General features: G+C 33.7%; 2 protein-coding genes and 2 long non-coding RNA genes across 9 annotated transcripts; 2 read left to right on the top strand and 2 right to left on the bottom strand.

Annotated features, from left to right (window-relative positions):
* Positions 1-2,617: 2,617 nt before the first annotated feature.
* Positions 2,618-6,328, bottom strand: LOC111383111. Of its 2 annotated transcripts, none has more exons than XR_002700692.1 (4): positions 6,213-6,328; positions 3,391-5,540; positions 3,186-3,314; positions 2,618-3,120 (listed from the first exon to the last, which is right to left on the bottom strand). It is a non-coding gene; the product is annotated as an uncharacterized LOC111383111 (long non-coding RNA). The 2 variants fall into 2 exon arrangements; XR_002700691.1 differs by having other exon boundaries at positions 3,391-5,543.
* Positions 6,329-7,116: 788 nt separating this feature from the next.
* On the top strand, positions 7,117-12,317 carry LOC111383100 (protease Do-like 9). Of its 3 annotated transcripts, none has more exons than XM_023007170.1 (10): positions 7,117-7,841; positions 8,287-8,486; positions 8,586-8,766; positions 8,841-9,032; positions 10,513-10,745; positions 11,137-11,238; positions 11,336-11,386; positions 11,486-11,590; positions 11,722-11,835; positions 11,918-12,317. In XM_023007170.1, the coding sequence occupies exons 1-9, from the start codon at positions 7,238-7,240 to the stop codon at positions 11,818-11,820; spliced, it is 1,767 nt and encodes a 588-aa protein (XP_022862938.1). In that variant the 5' UTR covers positions 7,117-7,237; the 3' UTR covers positions 11,821-11,835; positions 11,918-12,317. The 3 variants fall into 3 exon arrangements, with proteins under 3 accessions (XP_022862938.1, XP_022862939.1, XP_022862937.1); XM_023007171.1 differs by having other exon boundaries at positions 12,031-12,317; XM_023007169.1 differs by having other exon boundaries at positions 11,722-12,317.
* An 897-nt stretch (positions 12,318-13,214) lies between these two features.
* LOC111383109 (protease Do-like 9) lies at positions 13,215-14,434 on the top strand. 3 transcript variants are annotated; one of them, XM_023007184.1, is made up of 5 exons: positions 13,215-13,355; positions 13,453-13,503; positions 13,603-13,707; positions 13,839-13,952; positions 14,035-14,434. In XM_023007184.1, the coding sequence occupies exons 1-4, from the start codon at positions 13,314-13,316 to the stop codon at positions 13,935-13,937; spliced, it is 297 nt and encodes a 98-aa protein (XP_022862952.1). In that variant the 5' UTR covers positions 13,215-13,313; the 3' UTR covers positions 13,938-13,952; positions 14,035-14,434. The 3 variants fall into 3 exon arrangements, with proteins under 3 accessions (XP_022862952.1, XP_022862953.1, XP_022862951.1); XM_023007185.1 differs by having other exon boundaries at positions 14,148-14,434; XM_023007183.1 differs by having other exon boundaries at positions 13,219-13,355; positions 13,839-14,434.
* Positions 14,435-16,069: 1,635 nt separating this feature from the next.
* On the bottom strand, positions 16,070-18,038 carry LOC111383110. Its single transcript, XR_002700690.1, has 2 exons — positions 17,906-18,038; positions 16,070-16,494 (listed from the first exon to the last, which is right to left on the bottom strand). It is a non-coding gene; the product is annotated as an uncharacterized LOC111383110 (long non-coding RNA).
* Between the last annotated feature and the right edge of the window lie 2,905 nt (positions 18,039-20,943).

The following is a 20,943-nucleotide window of genomic DNA, read 5'->3' on the forward strand; positions in this document are numbered from 1 at the left end:
AAGCCCCATAATTTTCACAAAGTCGGACTTATATGGATTGTGTCTTGTACTTGTAAGTTTGGTAGTTGTGATTTCCATATTAATCCGAAGGGCAAGTCATCATAAAAAAAAATTGGTAAGTGTATTATATGAACCCCATTTTTTGTAAGTAAATGTATTTTGAAAAGGTTTTGGAGAATGTGTGGTTAAAAAATAAGAAGTTTTTTTGAATTACGTGTAAAAGTATTTTATGAGAAAATGTATGGTTGAAAATAAGTTAAAAAAATGAGTTTTTTAAAAAATAAGGACCAAATGTAGGCTATATCCCATCAATTTGGCTATGCGTACAGAAGCTGTTTCACGGAAAGTCTCTAGATGAGGTGTCGACTCCATTTTCAATTCAAACAAATGAAATAAGAACAAACAAATATGAACAAATAAATAATGGAATAATGGAGACATTCTGAAACAACCCACATGAGTTTGATTGAAAACAATACAAACCCGTAAAGGCTCTACTTTCTCATACTTGTTGGTTCCTCCCATCTCTCCCGCTGATTTGAAATACTAGATTTACTGTTGTTCTTGCAGGCGCTGTTGTCCCAAAATTCGGCTACCGTCAATCCGTCATACAACATCTTTACATTTGTCATATTATCGGGTGTAACAAAGCTGCTGATTTTGCCCTCCCTTGTCGTCATCTTCTCCGATTGTCGTCAATGGCTTTAGACCAAAAATACTAGCAACTGTGTAGCGTTTTGAGAAGGTTAGATTTTTGGGATTTTGAACAAAATATTTATGGTTTTTTTTTGTACCTATTATAGATGGTTTGAAACTACAAGACTTTCGACTTTTTCAATAAACAATTCTGCTATGTTTCTTGCGTTAGGCAGTTATGAAATTGGATAATTTATGAGATTGTTGAGAAGCTGTGAAAAGGATGTGATGTTTATGTATTTGTATATGTAGTTGTGAATGGGACAATTCTACTATTTTTGCACATAGAACAATCTGAACAAATGTGATGTATATGTATTTGTTGTTCCACATAAAGGGATTCAAATATAAAGCTTTGAATTGTCACAAATATGAATTGACACAAATTGGAGTAGGTTGGGTTAGTAGAATAGGTTGCTTGGTTTGGAGTGACAATATGAACAAATGTGATGTATATGTATTTGTCCTTGCTTGGTTTGGAGTGACAATGAAATACTAGTTTGTAGTTTTCTAGATAATGGAATACAAGTTTTATGCTTGAGAATTCTTGTAATTAAAGTTTGGAAGGTAAAGGCTTTTGTTTCTTTAAAAATGATTTGGATTCCACATTTGAAGCCGTGATTAACATCTAAACAAATGTAATGTGGTGATCAACTTGCTTTTTTGGAATTTTTTTGTTGTAATGTATAGAAATTGCTTTATGTTATTATGTGAAATTTGTAAATGTACCACATTCGTTCCTTGCTGGTATAGAATTCAGAGCATCAAAACCATTGATAATTTGAAGAACATGGTAGCTATATGTACGCTGACTACAATGCATGTGGTGGTTTTTCTTGTAGGGATGAGAGGCAAGAATTATGGTGTTTGTCACAGCTGTAAAAGTACAGATTACTTTTCGAAGGATGCCAAAAAAAACTACGTTGTCCATGGTGTGTAGATAGAATCCAAAAATGTTTTGAGGTTGAAAATGAGGGCAATAACAAAGGTCGACTATTTAAAACGTGCAGTAATGACTGCGAATTTTTTAACTAGGTAAAAGAAGAAGCAAACGCGAGTCGAGTACCATTAATGACACAATAAATCCTACTGTGAACGAGGAAGTCAACAAGTTGCAAAATATGTTTGAAAGTTTAGCTCGAATAGTCGAGAAACGAAACCTCGATGTTTTGTTGAATGTCACATTCCGCAAGGGAAAAGAGCCCTCAAAAGATAATGGAAAATGAAAGGGGTTGGCATAATGTGGTGTTATACTCGATGTTGCATTCTTTTCTTTAGTTTGTTTAGCTAATTGCTAGCTTTTGAATAGATGGACAATAGTGCAATTTGCTTTAGTTTTGTAATGATTAGATGTGCAACTGTTTTAGTTTTGAACGAGGAATAGCTTATGGTTCATGAATTTGCCTTCTTTGCAATAGGCGTATCAGTCTTAATCTTCATTCCTAAAGATAGATTGAGGAGAAAATATAGAAACTGTTAAGAAAGATTAATTTTAAAATCACAACCAACAAAGCGGGTAACACGCTGATAAAGGTTAAACCCATATTAAGGTGAGAATGAAAAAAAAAAAATACTAATATCAAACAAAAAACTGTTTTTAGATCACTACACCCAAGGGGGGAAGGTGAATAATGAATGAATCAGACTTTAGATCGAATGTGCAGAATAGATCTATGAAATTAAATCTCAAGAAACCAAATTCCTCAAATCAAATAGTAACATAAAAGCCAATCAGAGATGAATTTACATCATAAAGTGTAAAACCAAACTTAGAGATGCATTGAAATGATCTGCAAGAGTAGCCCACATGTCCAAGCAAAAAGAGAGCAAAGAAAACAATACAACAATCCGTAGACTATCAATCAAAATCATGTATAGTGGCAGTCCAGATATTTCAACATAACAAAAGATTCAGCCTTGAGATATTTCATAGGCACGGTCTAAAATTGTTATTTACAAATGCTTGAGTATCAATCATAGTACAGTCGTAGTCGAGAAATGAATAACTAATGAGGTCAAGAATGCACCCTTCCTTCCTAGTGGAAATGGACTAAGACAATTTACAGAATTATCCCTACAAACTAAATAGAAACATTTCACTTTTAGGCAATTTTTTTTACTTCGTGAAGTAAAAAACATGTCCCAAAAATCCTAAAATGATAGACAACAAAGGACAAATAACAAAAGTCCAAAAATTCTTCATCCGTAGTTCATATGCCTGGACCACCTTCTTGTGGGAAATGTGGATAGTTGTATGGAACCGAACGACCTGTCGTAAGTACATGCATAAAATGTGCACTAATGCAAATGTAGAGATTTAAACGTGTGCAAACCTAGATCATTGAATATGACATTTGTTGATGTTGAGGGGAACGAAACTTGAGGCTAGCCAGTGTTGTGGGAAGGTAGGACTTTTTGCATCACCTACATCGTATAAAAATGCAATTAAAGTTTCGAACAAATCATTATAATAAACTAAGTATACTAACCAACAATAGTTGTAAATACGAAAACGGTGTTTGCATAGAATACTGTTGAGATGCTTGGATGACGGGTGTAGATGGCGTATCATTGTGCTTGGACGTTGGTCTCTTTCCTCTGGCCGAAGTTGACGTAGCCTGCAGATATGGTTCATGTTATAAACTAATTATAATGAAATACTATTTAAGTCGACAAAAATCGTGATAATGATACCTTTGCCTTCTTTGAAGATGTCTCCAAGGGGCCTTTTCTCCGAAGTTTCTTAGGCGTGCCCTTTCTTCTCGCTAATATAGGATCTTGTATGGCATTGTTTTTAAATTCATTACACCGTGAGGATAACTGAATAGCTTAATGTGAAGCCCAATTACTTCCGGAGCCTAACTTTATTGTTATCAACTCTTGCTTTTGATAAGTTATCCACTCCTTGATCGCATAGCAGCGCCCCTTATCATCAGTTGCAAGGTTTGTAACCTCGGTAAAAGCCTGACACATATTGTCGTATCTCAACTGTTCAGGCATACGTACCAACTTGGCATAGTTCACTGCAACCTTGGTGTGTGCTCTACAAACGTCTCTCCTCCATCTTCGTAGTATAAACCTATCCGGCAGAGACATGATGTCATTACGGATCAGGACTACGATAACATGACAGCACAGAATTTCTCGAAACTTAAACAAATGACAACTACAAATAATTTTGCAATTATCTTGTTGAAATGAGACAAAAAAAATCTCATCTTCCGTCTATCATTAACCATTATAACCTCCCGTATTTTATAGATCATGCATGAACTGCCCTCCGTAGTGGAAATGAGGTCACAATAAGCCTTCTCTGTAAGCTCAACTTGAGCTTTCTTGAACTTCGAAATGGTGTAATAGTTTTGATATTGATTCTCCATTTCAAACATTGTCGTGCATGGTACCATTTGGGAGTATGACTTGAAGTCGGCCTGAAACTCCTTCTCTACCTTATTCTTCAGTGCCCATTCATACTGTTCGACAAATTACTTCAACGAGGTCTTCGAATGAATATACCCATCGAAGAATGCATTCACACTCTCACTTCACTGAGTTGTCGACATCTCTGTCCAAAATGTAGTTTTCAGGTAGCAAGGAGCCCAACGACCTCTATTATCAAATAGTCCCGACAACCACTCATTATTGTGCAACCCGTATGTGTCAATCATCGCCCCACAACCTTTTTCAAATTCTTCCATGAACTGCGAATCATACACCAATGCATGTACGGTAAAAAAAATGGAAGCTTTATCGATGTGGTATCCAAACTTTTCGAGCAACTTCTTCAGAATAAGCCATAAACACCATCTATACTTCGTATTAGAAAAACAATTTGAACTGTATTTTGCATAGCCCTATCTCGATCAGTAATGATTTCATGGGGAGCTTTTCCGTGTATACACTGAAGCTATGTCCTAAATAGCCACACAAAAGTATTTGTTTCCTCAGTGGGCAACAAACCACAACCGATCAATGTTGACTGTCCATGATGATTAACGCCAACAAAAGGGGCGAAATGCATGTCATACTTGTTGATTAGATAAGTGGTATCAAATGTTACAACATCGTCGAATTCCTTGTAAGTTTGCCTAGACCTATTATCTGTCAAAAATACATTTTTCAGTCTGGAATCATCGTTTAAGTCCATACTAAAGTAGAATTCGGAGCACTAAGCTTGCATCCTAGAAAAGTAAGACTGTATTGCTACGACATCTCCTTCACCAAGTCTTAGTTGTCGCATTTGTTCAATATAATTTTGACAATCCTTTTCCACATAAGTCAGATACTCATATTCACCTGCTTCAACCATTGTAGAATTAAAACTCTTGTGCAAAGGAATTCCAGTCATATCATTCACTTCAAGCTTCCGTTTCACATGCGAACTTAATTCTCGATTGCAATCATACAACCTCGACTTCGAAGGACTTGTTTATGGTTGTGGCGAGGTAGACTATTTTTATTCTCCAGATTCCATAAATATCTGCAGAGGCAGTGGCTAGCTTTACAATCTGTCTGAGTAGTTGGTTGGGGCTTTGAAGAACCACTGGTGCTGGTAGACCTTCGACCTTCACGGCCACATGTTAAAGTTACATATTTCATTTTTCCGTCATCTCCCTTTTTCGAGTTCCTTCTTCTAACTGAAAAATCGATATGATATGCATACCTTTTGTAGAAATTTCACAATTCTTTTTCATCGTTGAACATCATACCCACCTCTGACATCTTAGGCACCATCGGATCATCTTCTTCTAGCGTTTCCTTTTCTGCTGATATCATATTACTCGCAAATTTCTCATCGACATCTCTATCCACAAAAATTCATCGCGTGTCTTCCACAAAACCTTCTGCTGCAACACAATCGAATGCCATGTCCAGCAAACAAATTAAAATGTAATAAGTTCGTCAAAATATAATGTGAGTTTGAACAAATTACAGAATAACAAATAAGCCAAAGAAAACATGTCATCCATCTGTAGCTCTAACTGGTCTCTAGTTAGCCTTGACTAGATCAAACTAATATGGATGTTGAAAACCTTACATAAATTCAGTGTTAACATAAAATTTCTGAAACCTTACCAATTAATCTTGGACATTTATATTAAAAGCTTGAACTATAAAGAGCACTTTGGTAAAATGTCGCATTGATTCTGCATATAAATCGGTGAGTTCCGCATATAATGGCCTAAGAAAAATTGTTTCAACTGTAAGGTGGAATCCTTTCTTTTTTTAAGTACACCCAAGCATCTAAGCCATTTAGTAGTCTTGATATTTCACGTTAGATGTAGAATTAGACTTGAAAACATCTAAACATAAAAGTATTTATCCTAAATCTGTGGCTTGAAATAAAGAATAACATACCAATCTCTTTATTTTTTATTCTTTCATACCATATATTACTTTTCAACATCTCATGCCCAACTTTGGAAGCAAATGAGAAGCTTTGCTCAATAATACAGAAGGGAAATAAGGAAATTCTAAATGATAAGAAAGGGGAGAAAAACAAGAGAAATTATTACCATCTTCGTCGGAGTTGAGCATCATCATCTTCGTTTGGGGGAAACGTACAAGACTTTCAGATTTTCCGGTGGTGAAGCCTCTACTTTTGGCGGGAGCAGTGAACTAAATAAATTGGGAGGAAATGAGTGGGACACTATGGAAATTGGAAAGTGGGCTCTCTTTTTCTTTTTTAGGTTTTATGTTGACTAGTCAAAAAAAAAAAAGTTATTGTAGCTCCAAAAATTTTAAATTTCTATTTGGGTCCTGTGAAGCTTCTATGTACGAGAGGCGTAAGTGATATCCCATCATTTTAAATCATTGAATGTCGAATACATCCCCACTAGCATGTGGTTGTCATAAATGTTGGGATCAATAATTGTAATTTGTTGCTGGTCTTTTGCTTCATTTAAGTCTCTGTCATTGACCAACAAAAATTAGTAGATTATTTTAAAAAGAAAAAAAGAATTCAATCTAAAGTTAGAATCAATGTAAATAACTTAATTACCGATAATGGCGCCAAAAACTTACTCCTTTTTAGTCATTTTTGTCCAATTTACGCTCCGATTCTCTATGCCCATGTTTGAGCTCTATTCTTTTGAAAAAATATATATTTTGAACAGTGTTTTGATATCATTTTAATCACACATTCTTTAATAAGATAATATTAAACGCAAATTTAAAATTTTTTCTTATTTTTTAATCACACACTTTCTATCAATATACTATTCAAAAATACATTCTTATAAAAGGAATGAGGCTCAAACAAGGGCTATAAGCGATCAACATCGAGCTTCTCATTTGTAGATTTGGATCATGATCTGGCCCATTCTCAAGATTACGAGGAAAATAAGTCCGTACTATTTGGTCTTGAAATTCTTACTACTTCAAGTGATAATGTCGGCCCAAGCCCATTCCAGCCCATTCATCATAGCGAAGCACCGACCCTAGTATCTTCTTCTTCACACCACCATTTCTAAATTGCAACCTTTCAGTTTCAGATACCCAGAAAATTAAGAGAAATTAGTGAGGTTGTATTATTGTACTAATGGGAGACCTGAAGCGGAAAAGAGGACGAAAGCCTAAAAATGTGGTGGCGGAAGCTAACGCTGCCGCATCAGCATCCACTTCCACTGCCGTGGATGACGGCGCAGTAGTCGCGGTACCTACTGAAGCTACCAAGCAGGACTCTCAGACCCATCGCCGTGGCCGCGGACGTCCTAAGAAGGGTGGTAATCACTCTGAAGATGACAGAAGTGACATGGCCGCATCGCCGGAAAGGCGAGCTCCTAGGTTATATGACCACAATGGCGCTGGAGACTCGATTGCACATAACGGGCACGTAATAGTTGAGGCTGTGGCGGCCCCTCCGCAGGTCAGGTGGGAGAGCGTGGCTGCAGCAGCGAAAGCAGCTTCGTCGATGGATGCGGTAGTGAAGGTTTTCTGTGTACATACGGAGCCAAATTTCTCGCTTCCATGGCAGCGGAAGCGGCAGTACAGCACCAGCAGCAGCGGGTTCATCATAGGTGGGAGGAGAATTCTAACCAATGCGCACTCAGTAGAGCATCATACACAAGTCAAGCTCAAAAAACGCGGTTCTGATACCAAATACCTGGCCACTGTCCTTGCCATCGGTACAGAATGTGACATCGGTATGAATTTTTAATAATCGAGATAGAAACACTAGCAGTTTTGTTTCGCTCAAGCCCTTGAACTTATTTTCGAATAAAATGCCGACCTTCGTTTCTCTCTCTGTCTCTCCCTCTCCTGTTTACGCACATGGTCTAAATTAAATTAATAGCTTACCAAAAATATGAAGAATGCAGTTGAACTACTATTACTTCTGAAATGAAACTTTGCAAATTACCATAAAAAAGAACTAATAAATGAAACAAGAAAAAAATAATTTTATTCCCCAAACCCGTGCAGACCCCTCTCCCTCTAAAACGCGGAAATGAATTTGGGAAATAAAAAATTCGTTCATCAAAATTATAAAGCTCTGTAAGTTGAATACTAAGTGTTTTTAACTCATTTTCCACCTCGAGTGATAGTTTATTTACCTCTGTTGTTGCATATGGATTTTTGGCAATGAAACAGCTATGTTGGCTGTCAGTGATGACGAATTTTGGGAAGGAGTATCACCAGTAGAGTTTGGAGATTTGCCTCCACTACAGGATGCCGTAACTGTTGTGGGCTATCCCATTGGCGGTGACACAATTTCTGTGACGAGTGGTGTGGTTTCACGCATGGAGATTCTGTCTTATGTTCATGGCTCGACAGAGCTACTTGGTTTGCAGGTTGGAATTCATTGATCTACTCACGTTGACTCTCTGGAGGATAATCTTATCGAGATATTGTATTAATTAATTAGTATTTTTTTTCATTTGTCTATTCAGATAGACGCTGCAATCAATTCAGGAAATTCTGGTGGCCCTGCCTTAAATGATAAAGGCAAATGCGTGGGTATTGCGTTTCAATCACTCAAACATGAGGATGTGGAAAATATTGGTTATGTCATTCCGACTCCAGTGATTATGCATTTCATTCAGGACTATGAGAAAAATGGGGCATATACAGGTTGGATACCTTGAATGGGCTGTGCTGAATTTCATAAATCCAATGATATTGATTTTATGTCTCTGAAATTCCAGGGTTTCCAATCCTTGGGGTTGAGTGGCAAAAGATGGAGAATCCTGATCTGCGTTCGTCCACAGGAATGTCCCCCGAACAAAAGGGTGTCCGCATTCGAAGAATTGAGCCTACAGCTCCAGAGTCTCATCTTCTAAAGCCATCTGATGTTATCCTCAGCTTCGACGGGATTGATATTGCTAATGATGGGACAGGTACCATCGATTTAATTAATTGATGTCTTTTTTCATTACCATTCAGCGCTATGCCACCTGACCAAACTATTGACCTTGCTTCGGTTTTGCTATTTGACCGTGTTTTCTAGTTGTGATCCATAATCATGAAATCTCATCTTACGTAAAACTACTGATATGACTGTGGAATCATTTCTTTGTTTTGCATTTGTAGAACACAGTAACATTTGTTCTTATGTTATTGTATTGTCATTCTTCAGCCTAAGATTTCACTCTAAATTGCTCGTGACATAAATCTTTATAATTCATGTAAGTTGATAAATCATAAAAGTTGGGGGTTGCAAAGTTTTTTTTATATCGACTCTATTCGAAAATCGCGAGTAGATTTTGTAACAAACTGATTTCAGGTGTTTCGTTTTAACGTCGCGTAATGGAGGATGTTCCTAAATTTGAAGAAAGTTAAAGATATTGTTGTGCATAAGCGAGTATAATTGGATTTTTTGTGTTTGTATATTAGGTTTTAACAACATTTGCAATCAATTTCAGCATCTACACTTTTTCATCCATTTTGTGCATGCTTCATTGTTGGTGAGTCATCTTTTAGCTTTTTACTGTAGTTTCTTTCAGTTTGTCTGGACTTTGGTCTAATTAGCCTGCATTTGAGCCCCATTTTTTGAGAATAGGTTTTGTTAAATGTGAATTTTTTTTTTTTTTTTTGAAGAATATGTGGTTAAAAGGTATGAAAAAGTTTTGTGTTTACATATGATGCTCGGACTCGGTTACGGGAATCGGGTATGAGTTTGTATTTAGATGTCGGATCCTTTATTTTCTAAAATGTAGGATGCGGGAACATGATTAAAAAAAAGTTCAATTTTTGAATACGGGTACGTGGATACGTTTTTCAAACTTCAATTTGTTTACTAATTCAAGACGTCATTTTGAATAAACCAAAATTAATTATTCACAAAGAAGGAAATAGGTATTGAATAAGGAGTTGAGACGAATAAAATAGAATTTTGGGGTTTAGTTTTCAATTATGAACATTATTAAATGTTATATACAATAGCAAATAATGGACTTGATTGCAATTTTGGACTTAGTGGAGAACTAAGTAAAAGTGGAAAATGAAAAAAGAAAGAAGAAGCAAAAATAATGAAGTGTCCGATTTAAACTTGGAGGATCCGATACATATTCCATATCAATATTCATATCCATGTCGTGTCGTGTCCGATGCGGGTACTCCAACTATTTCGAAAAGTCCGAACATCTTAAAATTTATTTTATTGAAAGAATGTGCGGTTGAAAATGAGTTTGAGAAAAACGAGTTTTAAAAAAATGGAGGTCAAACAGGGGCTTAATTCCATCTCATATGATTATATTAACTTGGCGTCTAGTACAAAGGGAGACCTATTTATTGTTTGCTACCTGTACATTAGGCATGTTCTGAGAAGCTTCCACTAGTTGAAGCAATCTAATTTTGTTTAACTGATTCTGTTTTCAGTTCCATTTAGACACGGAGAGCGTATTGGTTTCAGTTATCTCATCTCTCAAAAGTACACTGGAGATTATGCTCTGGTCAGAGTTCTCCGTAATTCCAAAATACTCGAGTTCAACATAAAACTAGACACACACAAACGCCTTATCCCAGCACATATTAATGGCAGGCCACCTTCTTATTACATTATTGGTGGATTTGTGTTCTCTGCTGTTTCTGTTCCATATTTACGTTCAGAGGTGCGTATTGAGATCGACACCGCTTGTTATTCTATCCTTGGTTTCTCCTGCTTAGGTTGCATCTTTTACTTGTAAATAAGTAAGCCGAGAAATAAATCATATTTTTGTTGGTCAAAGTTGGATTGAGTTATTTATTACTACGTTAGTAAATAAACCATTTTTGTTACTTTCTCAAAAGAAGTAACATGTCCAACCATATTTTGGGGGAAAAAAAAAATATATATATTAAAAAGTAAAGTAACTTTTAAGCTTCGAGAAACATGCAATTAAATTTCACGCTTTCTAGATTCAAATATTTTTCTACTAGTTGTATTGCCATGTTGGTGTTCTCACTTTCTAGTGCCTGTATTGCCATGTTGGTGTTCTCACTTTCTAGTGCCTGTCTTACCAGTATGCAAAAGATTATGAATTCGACGCCCCAGTCAAATTGTTGGACAAACTTTTGCATGCAATGGCACAATCAATAGACGAGCAGCTAGTTGTTGTTTCTCAGGTTTTTCCCTCTTTTTCAGTAACTACCTCCATTAAGTATTCTGAGGGAACTTCCAAATTTGAACTAATAATTACTCAACTGGTTGAGATTGTATTAGGTGCTTGTTGCTGACATCAATATTGGATATGAAGATATAGTCAACACTCAGGTGGAATAATTTTGACCTAACATAGCTGGTGATATCAGCATTTGATATCGGCAATTTTATTCGTATTGATAAATATTTTACCTGTTTATGTATATATAGGTTCATGCCTTCAATGGAAAGCATATCACGAATCTAAAGAGCTTGGCAAGCATGGTGGAAAGCTGTGAAGAAGAATTTTTGAAGTTTGATCTTGAATGTGAGCAGGTTCGTCTTCCTGCCCAAACCCTCTCCCCCAAGAGGAAAAAAATGCAAGAAAATGAAAGGCTCAGTTGACGACAGTGATCATGGTAACACTTTTGGTATGTTCTAACCGGATTCTTCTCTACTATGTGTAGATTGTGGTCTTACAGACTCAGAAGGCAAAGGCTGCAACTAAAGACATTCTTGCGATGCATTGTATCCCTTCAGCCATGTCCGATGATCTTAAGACATGAAAGCCAACTGTTAAGGTTTGGAAGTCCTTAGCCCACAATAGTTTCTTCTAGTTTTCCTATCCAATTTTGCTCTCTCATCTCTTCTATATATGCTTAGTTTACTTACAACTTACAAGTCAAGTGATGGGGTCTTTGAAAGTATGTACCTGTCTGAATCTTAAGATGGTAAAGAATCTCGATGCTAAAATAATGCCGATATTATTTTGTCAGTGGACTCGAGATTATTTCGTCAAAGTTCTTCCACAAGAACTACATTTTGTAGAATTTCATCTCGCTGTAGAAATTGGAAATTGCATTCTGAAATTCGTCAGCAGGAGGATTTTGAGGCTAAGAAAGAAGATTGTAGCTTATGTTTCTTTTTAGATTTTACCTTCTGATATTTGGATTTAACCATGCTCTACAAATATGTTACAGGAGAGAGAATTACTTTCTCCATACCGAATCATAACTGTATATTAGACTTCTGTTTACATAAGAGAGAATTACTCTGCATACTAGATCACATCTTCTGTCCCTTTGGTTTTGTAACTTTGCAATAAGGGACGTTTTAGGGTAGCCGATGATTCCAGATCCATCTCCTCTTTTGTTTTGCCTCACATTACAGTGTAGAATCCAATTGCTATTATTGTTGCACCGATGATGCTGCAAAATAGCACAAGGAGAACAAAAAAATGAATTCTTATTCTAGGTGGGTGGAAGAGTATTTCCGAGGATGACGACTCTCATGGCAGCTGCAATACCATGAACAATGGCTTGAACATGGCCATATTTATAGGTCCCCTTAAGTGCTATGAATAACATTGTTCAAGCCAGAGCCAAAAAACCCCTGCTGTAATTTCCAACCCAACTTCAGAATCCAGTTGGAATAGAGGAACAAGCAACTATTTTCATCTCTTACTGAGCATAAGATGGAGGCTAACGCCAGATTAGGTCTTAGTATCCATTTGCTAGAGTAGGTTTCTGCGATGAGACCTACGAATGCAGCTGGGATGCTCTCGAATAAGCTGTAGAAGAACATCAGTGTCAGTTCTGCTGGGTATTCTTTCATAATATGCGTATTCACGAAACTCAAGTCAGAAGTTTTATTTATTTTTAACCTTAATAATCCAATCTAGTGTAACAACAGTAGTATAAATCGGACTAGACTGACCGGTTCATTCACGTTCTGATTTGACTAAACATAAAGATAGAAACCATTCATTATTCATACAAGTAAAGAACTCGTCGGTTCACATAAATATTTTGGGGGAAAAAAAAAAAAGAAATATTAAAAAGTAAAGTAACTTTTAAGCTTCGAGAAACATGCAATTAAATTTCACGCTTTCTAGATTCAAATATTTTTCTACTAGTTGTATTGCCATGTTGGTGTTCTCACTTTCTAGTGCCTGTATTGCCATGTTGGTGTTCTCACTTTCTAGTGCCTGTCTTACCAGTATGCAAAAGATTATGAATTCGACGCCCCAGTCAAATTGTTGGACAAACTTTTGCATGCAATGGCACAATCAATAGACGAGCAGCTAGTTGTTGTTTCTCAGGTTTTTCCCTCTTTTTCAGTAACTACCTCCATTAAGTATTCTGAGGGAACTTCCAAATTTGAACTAATAATTACTCAACTGGTTGAGATTGTATTAGGTGCTTGTTGCTGACATCAATATTGGATATGAAGATATAGTCAACACTCAGGTGGAATAATTTTGACCTAACATAGCTGGTGATATCAGCATTTGATATTGGCAATTTTATTGGTATTGATAAATATTTTACCTGTTAATGTATATATAGGTTCATGCCTTCAATGGAAAGCATATCACGAATCTAAAGAGCTTGGCAAGCATGGTGGAAAGCTGTGAAGAAGAATTTTTGAAGTTTGATCTTGAATGTGAGCAGGTTCGTCTTCCTGCCCAAACCCTCTCCCCCAAGAGGAAAAAAATGCAAGAAAATGAAAGGCTCAGTTGACGACAGTGATCATGGTAACACTTTTGGTATGTTCTAACCGGATTCTTCTCTACTATGTGTAGATTGTGGTCTTACAGACTCAGAAGGCAAAGGCTGCAACTAAAGACATTCTTGCGATGCATTGTATCCCTTCAGCCATGTCCGATGATCTTAAGACATGAAAGCCAACTGTTAAGGTTTGGAAGTCCTTAGCCCACAATAGTTTCTTCTAGTTTTCCTATCCAATTTTGCTCTCTCATCTCTTTTATATATGCTTAGTTTACTTACAACTTACAAGTCAAGTGATGGGGTCTTTGAAAGTATGTACCTGTCTGAATCTTAAGATGGTAAAGAATCTCGATGCTAAAATAATGCCGATATTATTTTGTCAGTGGACTCGAGATTATTTCGTCAAAGTTCTTCCACAAGAACTACATTTTGTAGAATTTCATCTCGCTGTAGAAATTGGAAATTGCATTCTGAAATTCGTCAGCAGGAGGATTTTGAGGCTAAGAAAGAAGATTGTAGCTTATGTTTCTTTTTAGATTTTACCTTCTGATATTTGGATTTAACCATGCTCTACAAATATGTTACAGGAGAGAGAATTACTTTCTCCATACCGAATCATAACTGTATATTAGACTTCTGTTTACATAAGAGAGAATTACTCTGCATACTAGATCACATCTTCTGTCCCTTTGGTTTTGTAACTTTGCAATAAGGGACGTTTTAGGGTAGCCAATGATTCCAGATCCATCTCCTCTTTTGTTTTGCCTCACATTACAGTGTAGAATCCAATTGCTATTATTGTTGCACCGATGATGCTGCAAAATAGCGCAAGGAAAACAAAAAAATGAATTCTTCCTTATTCTAGGTGGGTGGAAGAGTATTTCCGAGGATGACGACTCTCATGGCAGCTGCAATACCATGAACAATGGCTTGAACATGGCCATATTTATAGGTCCCCTTAAGTGCTATGAATAACATTGTTCAAGCCAGAGCCAAAAAACCCCTGCTGTAATTTCCAACCCAACTTCAGAATCCAGTTGGAATAGAGGAACAAGCAACTATTTTCATCTCTTACTGAGCATAAGATGGAGGCTAACGCCAGATTAGGTCTTAGTATCCATTTGCTAGAGTAGGTTTCTGCGATGAGACCTACGAATGCAGCTGGGATGCTCTCGAATAAGCTGTAGAAGAACATCAGTGTCAGTTCTGCTGGGTATTCTTTCATAATATGCGTATTCACGAAACTCAAGTCAGAAGTTTTATTTATTTTTAACCTTAATAATCCAATCTAGTGTAACAACAGTAGTATAAATCGGACTAGACTGACCGGTTCATTCACGTTCTGATTTGACTAAACATAAAGATAGAAACCATTCATTATTCATACAAGTAAAGAACTCGTCGGTTCACATAAATTAATTAATTTTCTGTATTTTTCTAACTCAAGGCTCAAAACGGAAGTGATGGTACTGTCTCGACGAACATGTGCTTCTTCTTGTGACCCTTTTTTTAAAAAAAATTAAAAAAAAAAATATAAGAGAATGTGTTTCGTAATAGTATTTTTTTGAGAGTATGCGGTTAAAAACAAAGAAAAAGAAAATATTTCATGTTTGCGTGAAAAATTATTAATGAGAGAACGTGTGATTAAAAATAAGATTTGGGAAAAATGGCAGTCAAAATTTATTTTCCAAGATTTGTTTAACTATTGATAATTTAATGTTTATTAAAAATTTTGTTTTGCTGATTTTTAATATATTTTGTTATTTCTATAATTTCAAATGGGTAATTAGCACACAACGTTTCTATTTTTCAATATTATTGTGTAAAATGTTCTTACCTTCCGTTTTAGCCATTTTTACCTTTAATTACGTATTTGATTGTTACAAAGGTCCCCCCGTTCATTTTCTGTCAATGTATCTATTAATTGAACACTTGTAATAGTTATACAAAATTTGCCCCCTTCTGTCTTGCACAGGTTCTTCCGTAACTAAAAGTAACGATAATGTGAAAGTAATTTATAAATAACCCCAAGAAGGACAATGGCTATTGTAATGGTGGATTTACCCATAAAATTTGAATGGTAGATGAAGAGTTTGAATCAGATTTTAATGGTGAAAATGATCCGGAGTTGTTTAGCCTTTTTTTTTTTGTTTAATACTAGTCTTTACTTGTGCAATGCATCAGCCACCACATTTTGAAGCTAATGTTAGTGTGGTCCATGTATAAGTATTGACGGGAGATGTGTGTTGATTGAACAAAGATTATTATTTTTGTAACAAGTTTAAAGTACCCGAAAGAAATAATATCATGAACTGTGGTTATATTCAATGATTCAAGAGCACAACTTGAAAGAAGCAAATTTAAAAACTATTGTTCAACAGACATTGAATCTTGAAAATGTCTCTGAAACAAAAAGTCACCAATACATTTAAACCGTCAGATTCAAGACTTAGATCTCGACACAAAAAAATAAAATAAAATCAAATTCAGCATGTTTAAGTCAATTTGCTACTATAATGGGCATCTCATAAGCTAACAAACATACCACAAGGATGAAGGGTAGATCATATATTTAACATGACCACCCACTTTTTGTTTGCCAGCAGCTAAGCCAATTAGCATGGGCTGGTTGAACAATACCTTCCAGTCATCTTAGCCATGGCTCGTAGTTGTTCACTTTATCACCAGATTTCACAAATTTATAGCCCTTTGTGTATTCAGATATCTTATCTGTATCATACAGTAATAAAAGGTAAAGATTTATCATTAGTTACCCATGTGACCTAAATCTGTTTATCCCTAACAAAGGAGATGTCAACTTAAAAATGGCCAATTGTACCAAAAAATTTAGAAAAATCAATTCGGCATTTTACCAATAAAGCAATTTCATTAAACAAATTTCTCAACATTTCATTTTGAAGTTTAAGATGCTCACATTTAACAAGCATTCTTGATATTGTTAAATAGACTAACAGAAACTCCATACTCACAATAGAATGATTTTAGAAACCGAACAAATCAAACTTTAATCTAGTCATTACAGAGTAGAATCGAGCAATAATTCATTAATTCTACAACTGTTAATGCCTAAAATTCCTACACACCCAAGTACCTTAAAATCTTGCATACCCATTACTATATATACTGCCTCTAAACATAATTAATCCACTCTCCTTCAAAAATTGAGTAATCAAGATGAACCATAACCAATTAATCATTTGAAACCCCCAAAAAACAAGGGAACTAAAATTACATTAAATTAACATTCAAGAACAATGAATCTCAAGCGAAGTTAATTTTTTTCGTCAACTTCTCTCCTAATATCAACAATTGACTGAAAACAAAATACTAAGAAACGATTTAGTTCCCCCCCCCCCCCCCCCCCCCCCCCCCACACGTGAGAGGAAGATTCCATGGAAAATGAAGTGTTCTTAGATGTTGTAGTCGAAAATACTTTGTGGTGGTGGCGGCGACGGTGGTGGCTTTTCAGTCAACATTATCAGATTTTTGGTCCGAAGATAATTGATAAGAACAAATAAAGACAAGTTAGAACAATTTAAAAAAATTACTTATCTTCTAAGATCTATTAAAAATACATTCACTTCTTATTTAAATTTATTTTTACACTTCTCCATCAAACTACTTGGAAATTAGAAGATACAACTTGATCACCTGTGAAAAACTAACAAGCTTTTAGTAATAAATAGTTATATACTCAGAAAGGCATATAGTTAAAAAAAGTTGTACTTAGAGGTGTAGGTCTTACATCAAGGATCTATCCCACAAAATATATAAATTCACTTTTAGGCTGAAAGTAAGCTAACTTTTTTCTCTAACCCAAATTTGTACTTATTTCAAATTGTGAATGTACTAAATTAAGAAATTAAGTTAAGAATATAAGTTAATATATTGTAAAATGAAAATAACATATAAGAAATTAAGTTAAGGATAGAAATTAATGAGGAACTATGAATGTACAAAATTAAAAAACTAAGAACAATAAGAAACAAATTAACAAAGTGAGAATTATATAAGTAACTTACATAGTCCGTTTCTTGTAAAACAGATGTAGCTATAAAATTTAAGGTGCAAAAATCTAACATGAAGGGAAAAAAAATTAAAAGATAAGACTGCACATTACCTGGCAACAAGAAAAGAAGAAATCGCACTTTAAATGGAGTGTAATTGAAGGTATCAATAAACCTGAGAGAGAAGATGAACAAAAGAAAGAGATGAAAAAATCTAATAATAATAACTTGAAAGATAAATATGTTATCTTCAATATTTTTTCTATAACTAAATTGTTAAATTATTAAATATGATTGAAATAGAAAATGAGCAAAAATAAAGACAAATCTTTTTTAAATTTATTTTTTCTTCACTAAGGTCGCAACTACATTTGATTTCATATGTAACCAGTTTAGTTATAGAGTTCATATATATATATATATATATATATATATATATATATATATTTATTTATTTATTTATTGAATAAATTAGTTAGTAAAAATATGTAATGGTAGAAAAACAATAACTTATGTAAGTAAATCAATTATTACAAGAAGAATTAACAATAAGGTAAATTTAACAATAGATAATGACTAATTTATCATTAATTAAATAAAATATTAAAAGAAGTATTTATACAACAATTTAAAATCACCTAAAGCTAACAATATGTATTGTGTAATTTGATTTTATAAGGTATTCGAATTTTAGAAGAAAAGTACTTCATAAAAGAAACCAAAAACGTGTAATAGACATTAGTTGAAATTGCAACATAAACTTATAAATAAGTAGAATCTAAGATATGCAAAATATTAACTATGAGAGAATATACTTGAAAGATAAATATGTTATCTTCAATATTTTTTCTATAACTAAATTGTTTGAGAAATATTGCACTATTTACTATAATTTGTATCGTGCAAATTTTTAGTTGCATCTATTGAAGCATCAAAGGAACTTATATTTATTTTATCATTAGTCCTTTATTTGAAGCAAGATATTGCATTTGCGTTACCTATAATAATCATGGAAAATATGATTCCAAAATGATTCCAAAATGATGCTGGAAAAAAAGATAAAGAATTAAAAAGAAATTAGTTTAACACATTCTGGTTATAAAAGGATGACCCATCATTCCTTAACGGAAGCCGAATATTTGCTTCCATATTTATTTCTTTCTTTGCAATTAAAAATAGCAACATAATTAACAATAGCATCTGAGAACTACTAAACAAACAATTTGGCGTAAGAAAAATGCAATGAATGAGCTAAAGTATTTTTCTTTTGCTTTTGCTTTTGCTTTTTTACTGGATTCTACCATCTATGTAATTAACTTGCTCATTCTATTAGACAAATAATATATGATATTATGCAGTAACTTGTAAATCTATCTTTAAATAAACTACACAACGAGCAAACAAATTAAACTACATAAACAACCCCTAAGAATGTAGAAAAACAAATATTCAACCACAAAAAAAATATAATAATAAAAAAAATCTTCAATTGCAAAAAAATGAAAATAGTCCAGATAGTTTAAGAGAAGAAAGAAGACTAATTGAAAAACTCAGATTTTTTTTTTGAAAAAACATGAACAATCAACTAAAATAAAGAATATATTTCAAAAAACTTACCTAACAAAGAGCTTACCACTACAATCTTCAATTCTACAAGTCAGTTAATGTAATGGAACCCCATATACATAAGCAATAGGATACAAAATGAGTTCAAAATAGAAAACATTTAGAGGTAAAATCATCTAAAATGAACGAATTTTAATAAATTATTTCAAAAATAATGTAGCTTTCAAATTCGTTTTTACAAATAAGAAGAAATTGAGGTGAAAAAGGCAAAAATAAAAAAAATAATAAAAAAAGAAGAGAACAATGGATCTTTAGAACCACGTCACGATCTATATTCAGAGAGCAATCTTTTTACATATACGTCCAAAGCTGGAAGATGATTATGCCTACCTTCTAATAATGAATTTGCCAAAATTACCCTTAACTTTATAGCTCTGATTATTCTTCATAATTGTTAATGCTAAGGACGAAATGAGAATTCAAAAAAAAAAAATATAATCCGCTCTTACTACAACCAAAGTCAACTTTCAATTTTGAAAAGCTAAAATGTGCCACTTGACAATCCATGAGGGTCCACATCTTGACAAAATTGAATGCAATTACATATCTACTGATGCTGTCTCTTTTCTTATTGCAGAAGAATTGTTGTAATAATTACACGTGCTATTGCTTTTTTTTTTTTTTTTTTTTTACGACAAAATTGCTACAGTAAGTACATGCAAAGAGTAGTTGCATTTCTTATACATACTTTGGTTCTCACACCTAGGAAAGTTGCTACAGTAGACACCTAATTTTGTATTCCAAATAGCACTTCTACAACTCATTTACACGCGTAAAACAAAAATAAAATAAAATGATAGGAACCAGATAAGTGTGAAATGGATGAACCACAAATGAACAGTGATGGAGTGATCTTCTCTTTTATAAGTAGAGGAGAGGTATGAAAACAAATTAAATAAACAAAAAAAGAATTACAGGCAAAAATAAAAAAAAGACAAAAAAAATTATTATAGAGCTTTTTAATTAAATTGAAATAATTAAAATTAAAAATAAATATTATATTATTTAATTAGAATTGAAAAAATTTCTTTTTATTATAAAACGAAAAGAATTAAAAAGAATTTTAAATCGAACAAAAAATTATTTATAATATGAAGAAAAAAATGTGAAAACAATTTTCAAAAAATGTATAATAAAAACAAAACAAATTAAATAAAAGAAAGTTACGAAAATTAAATAAAAAATATATAAATATTATTTAATTAAAATTAAAAAAATAAAGTTTTATCATAAAGAAAAAAGAATTAAAAAGAATTTTAAATAGGAAAAAAATATTTATAATATAAAGAAAAAATAAATTTTAAAAAATTTCAAAATAATATAATAAATTAAACAAAAAAAGTTACAAAAATTAAATAAAGAATATATAAATAATATGTAATTAAAATTGAAAAATGTAAGTTTTATCATAAAGAGAAAAGAATTAAAAAAATTTAAATCCAAAAAAAAAATATTTATAATATGAATTTAAAAAAAAAAGAAAAATAAATGAGGAACAGAGAGAATTTTTCCGTATGACTGTCTG

This window comes from Olea europaea, unplaced genomic scaffold, assembly GCF_002742605.1.
Source record: "Olea europaea var. sylvestris unplaced genomic scaffold, O_europaea_v1 scaffold2613, whole genome shotgun sequence".
Classification (NCBI taxonomy): Eukaryota; Viridiplantae; Streptophyta; class Magnoliopsida; order Lamiales; family Oleaceae; genus Olea; species Olea europaea.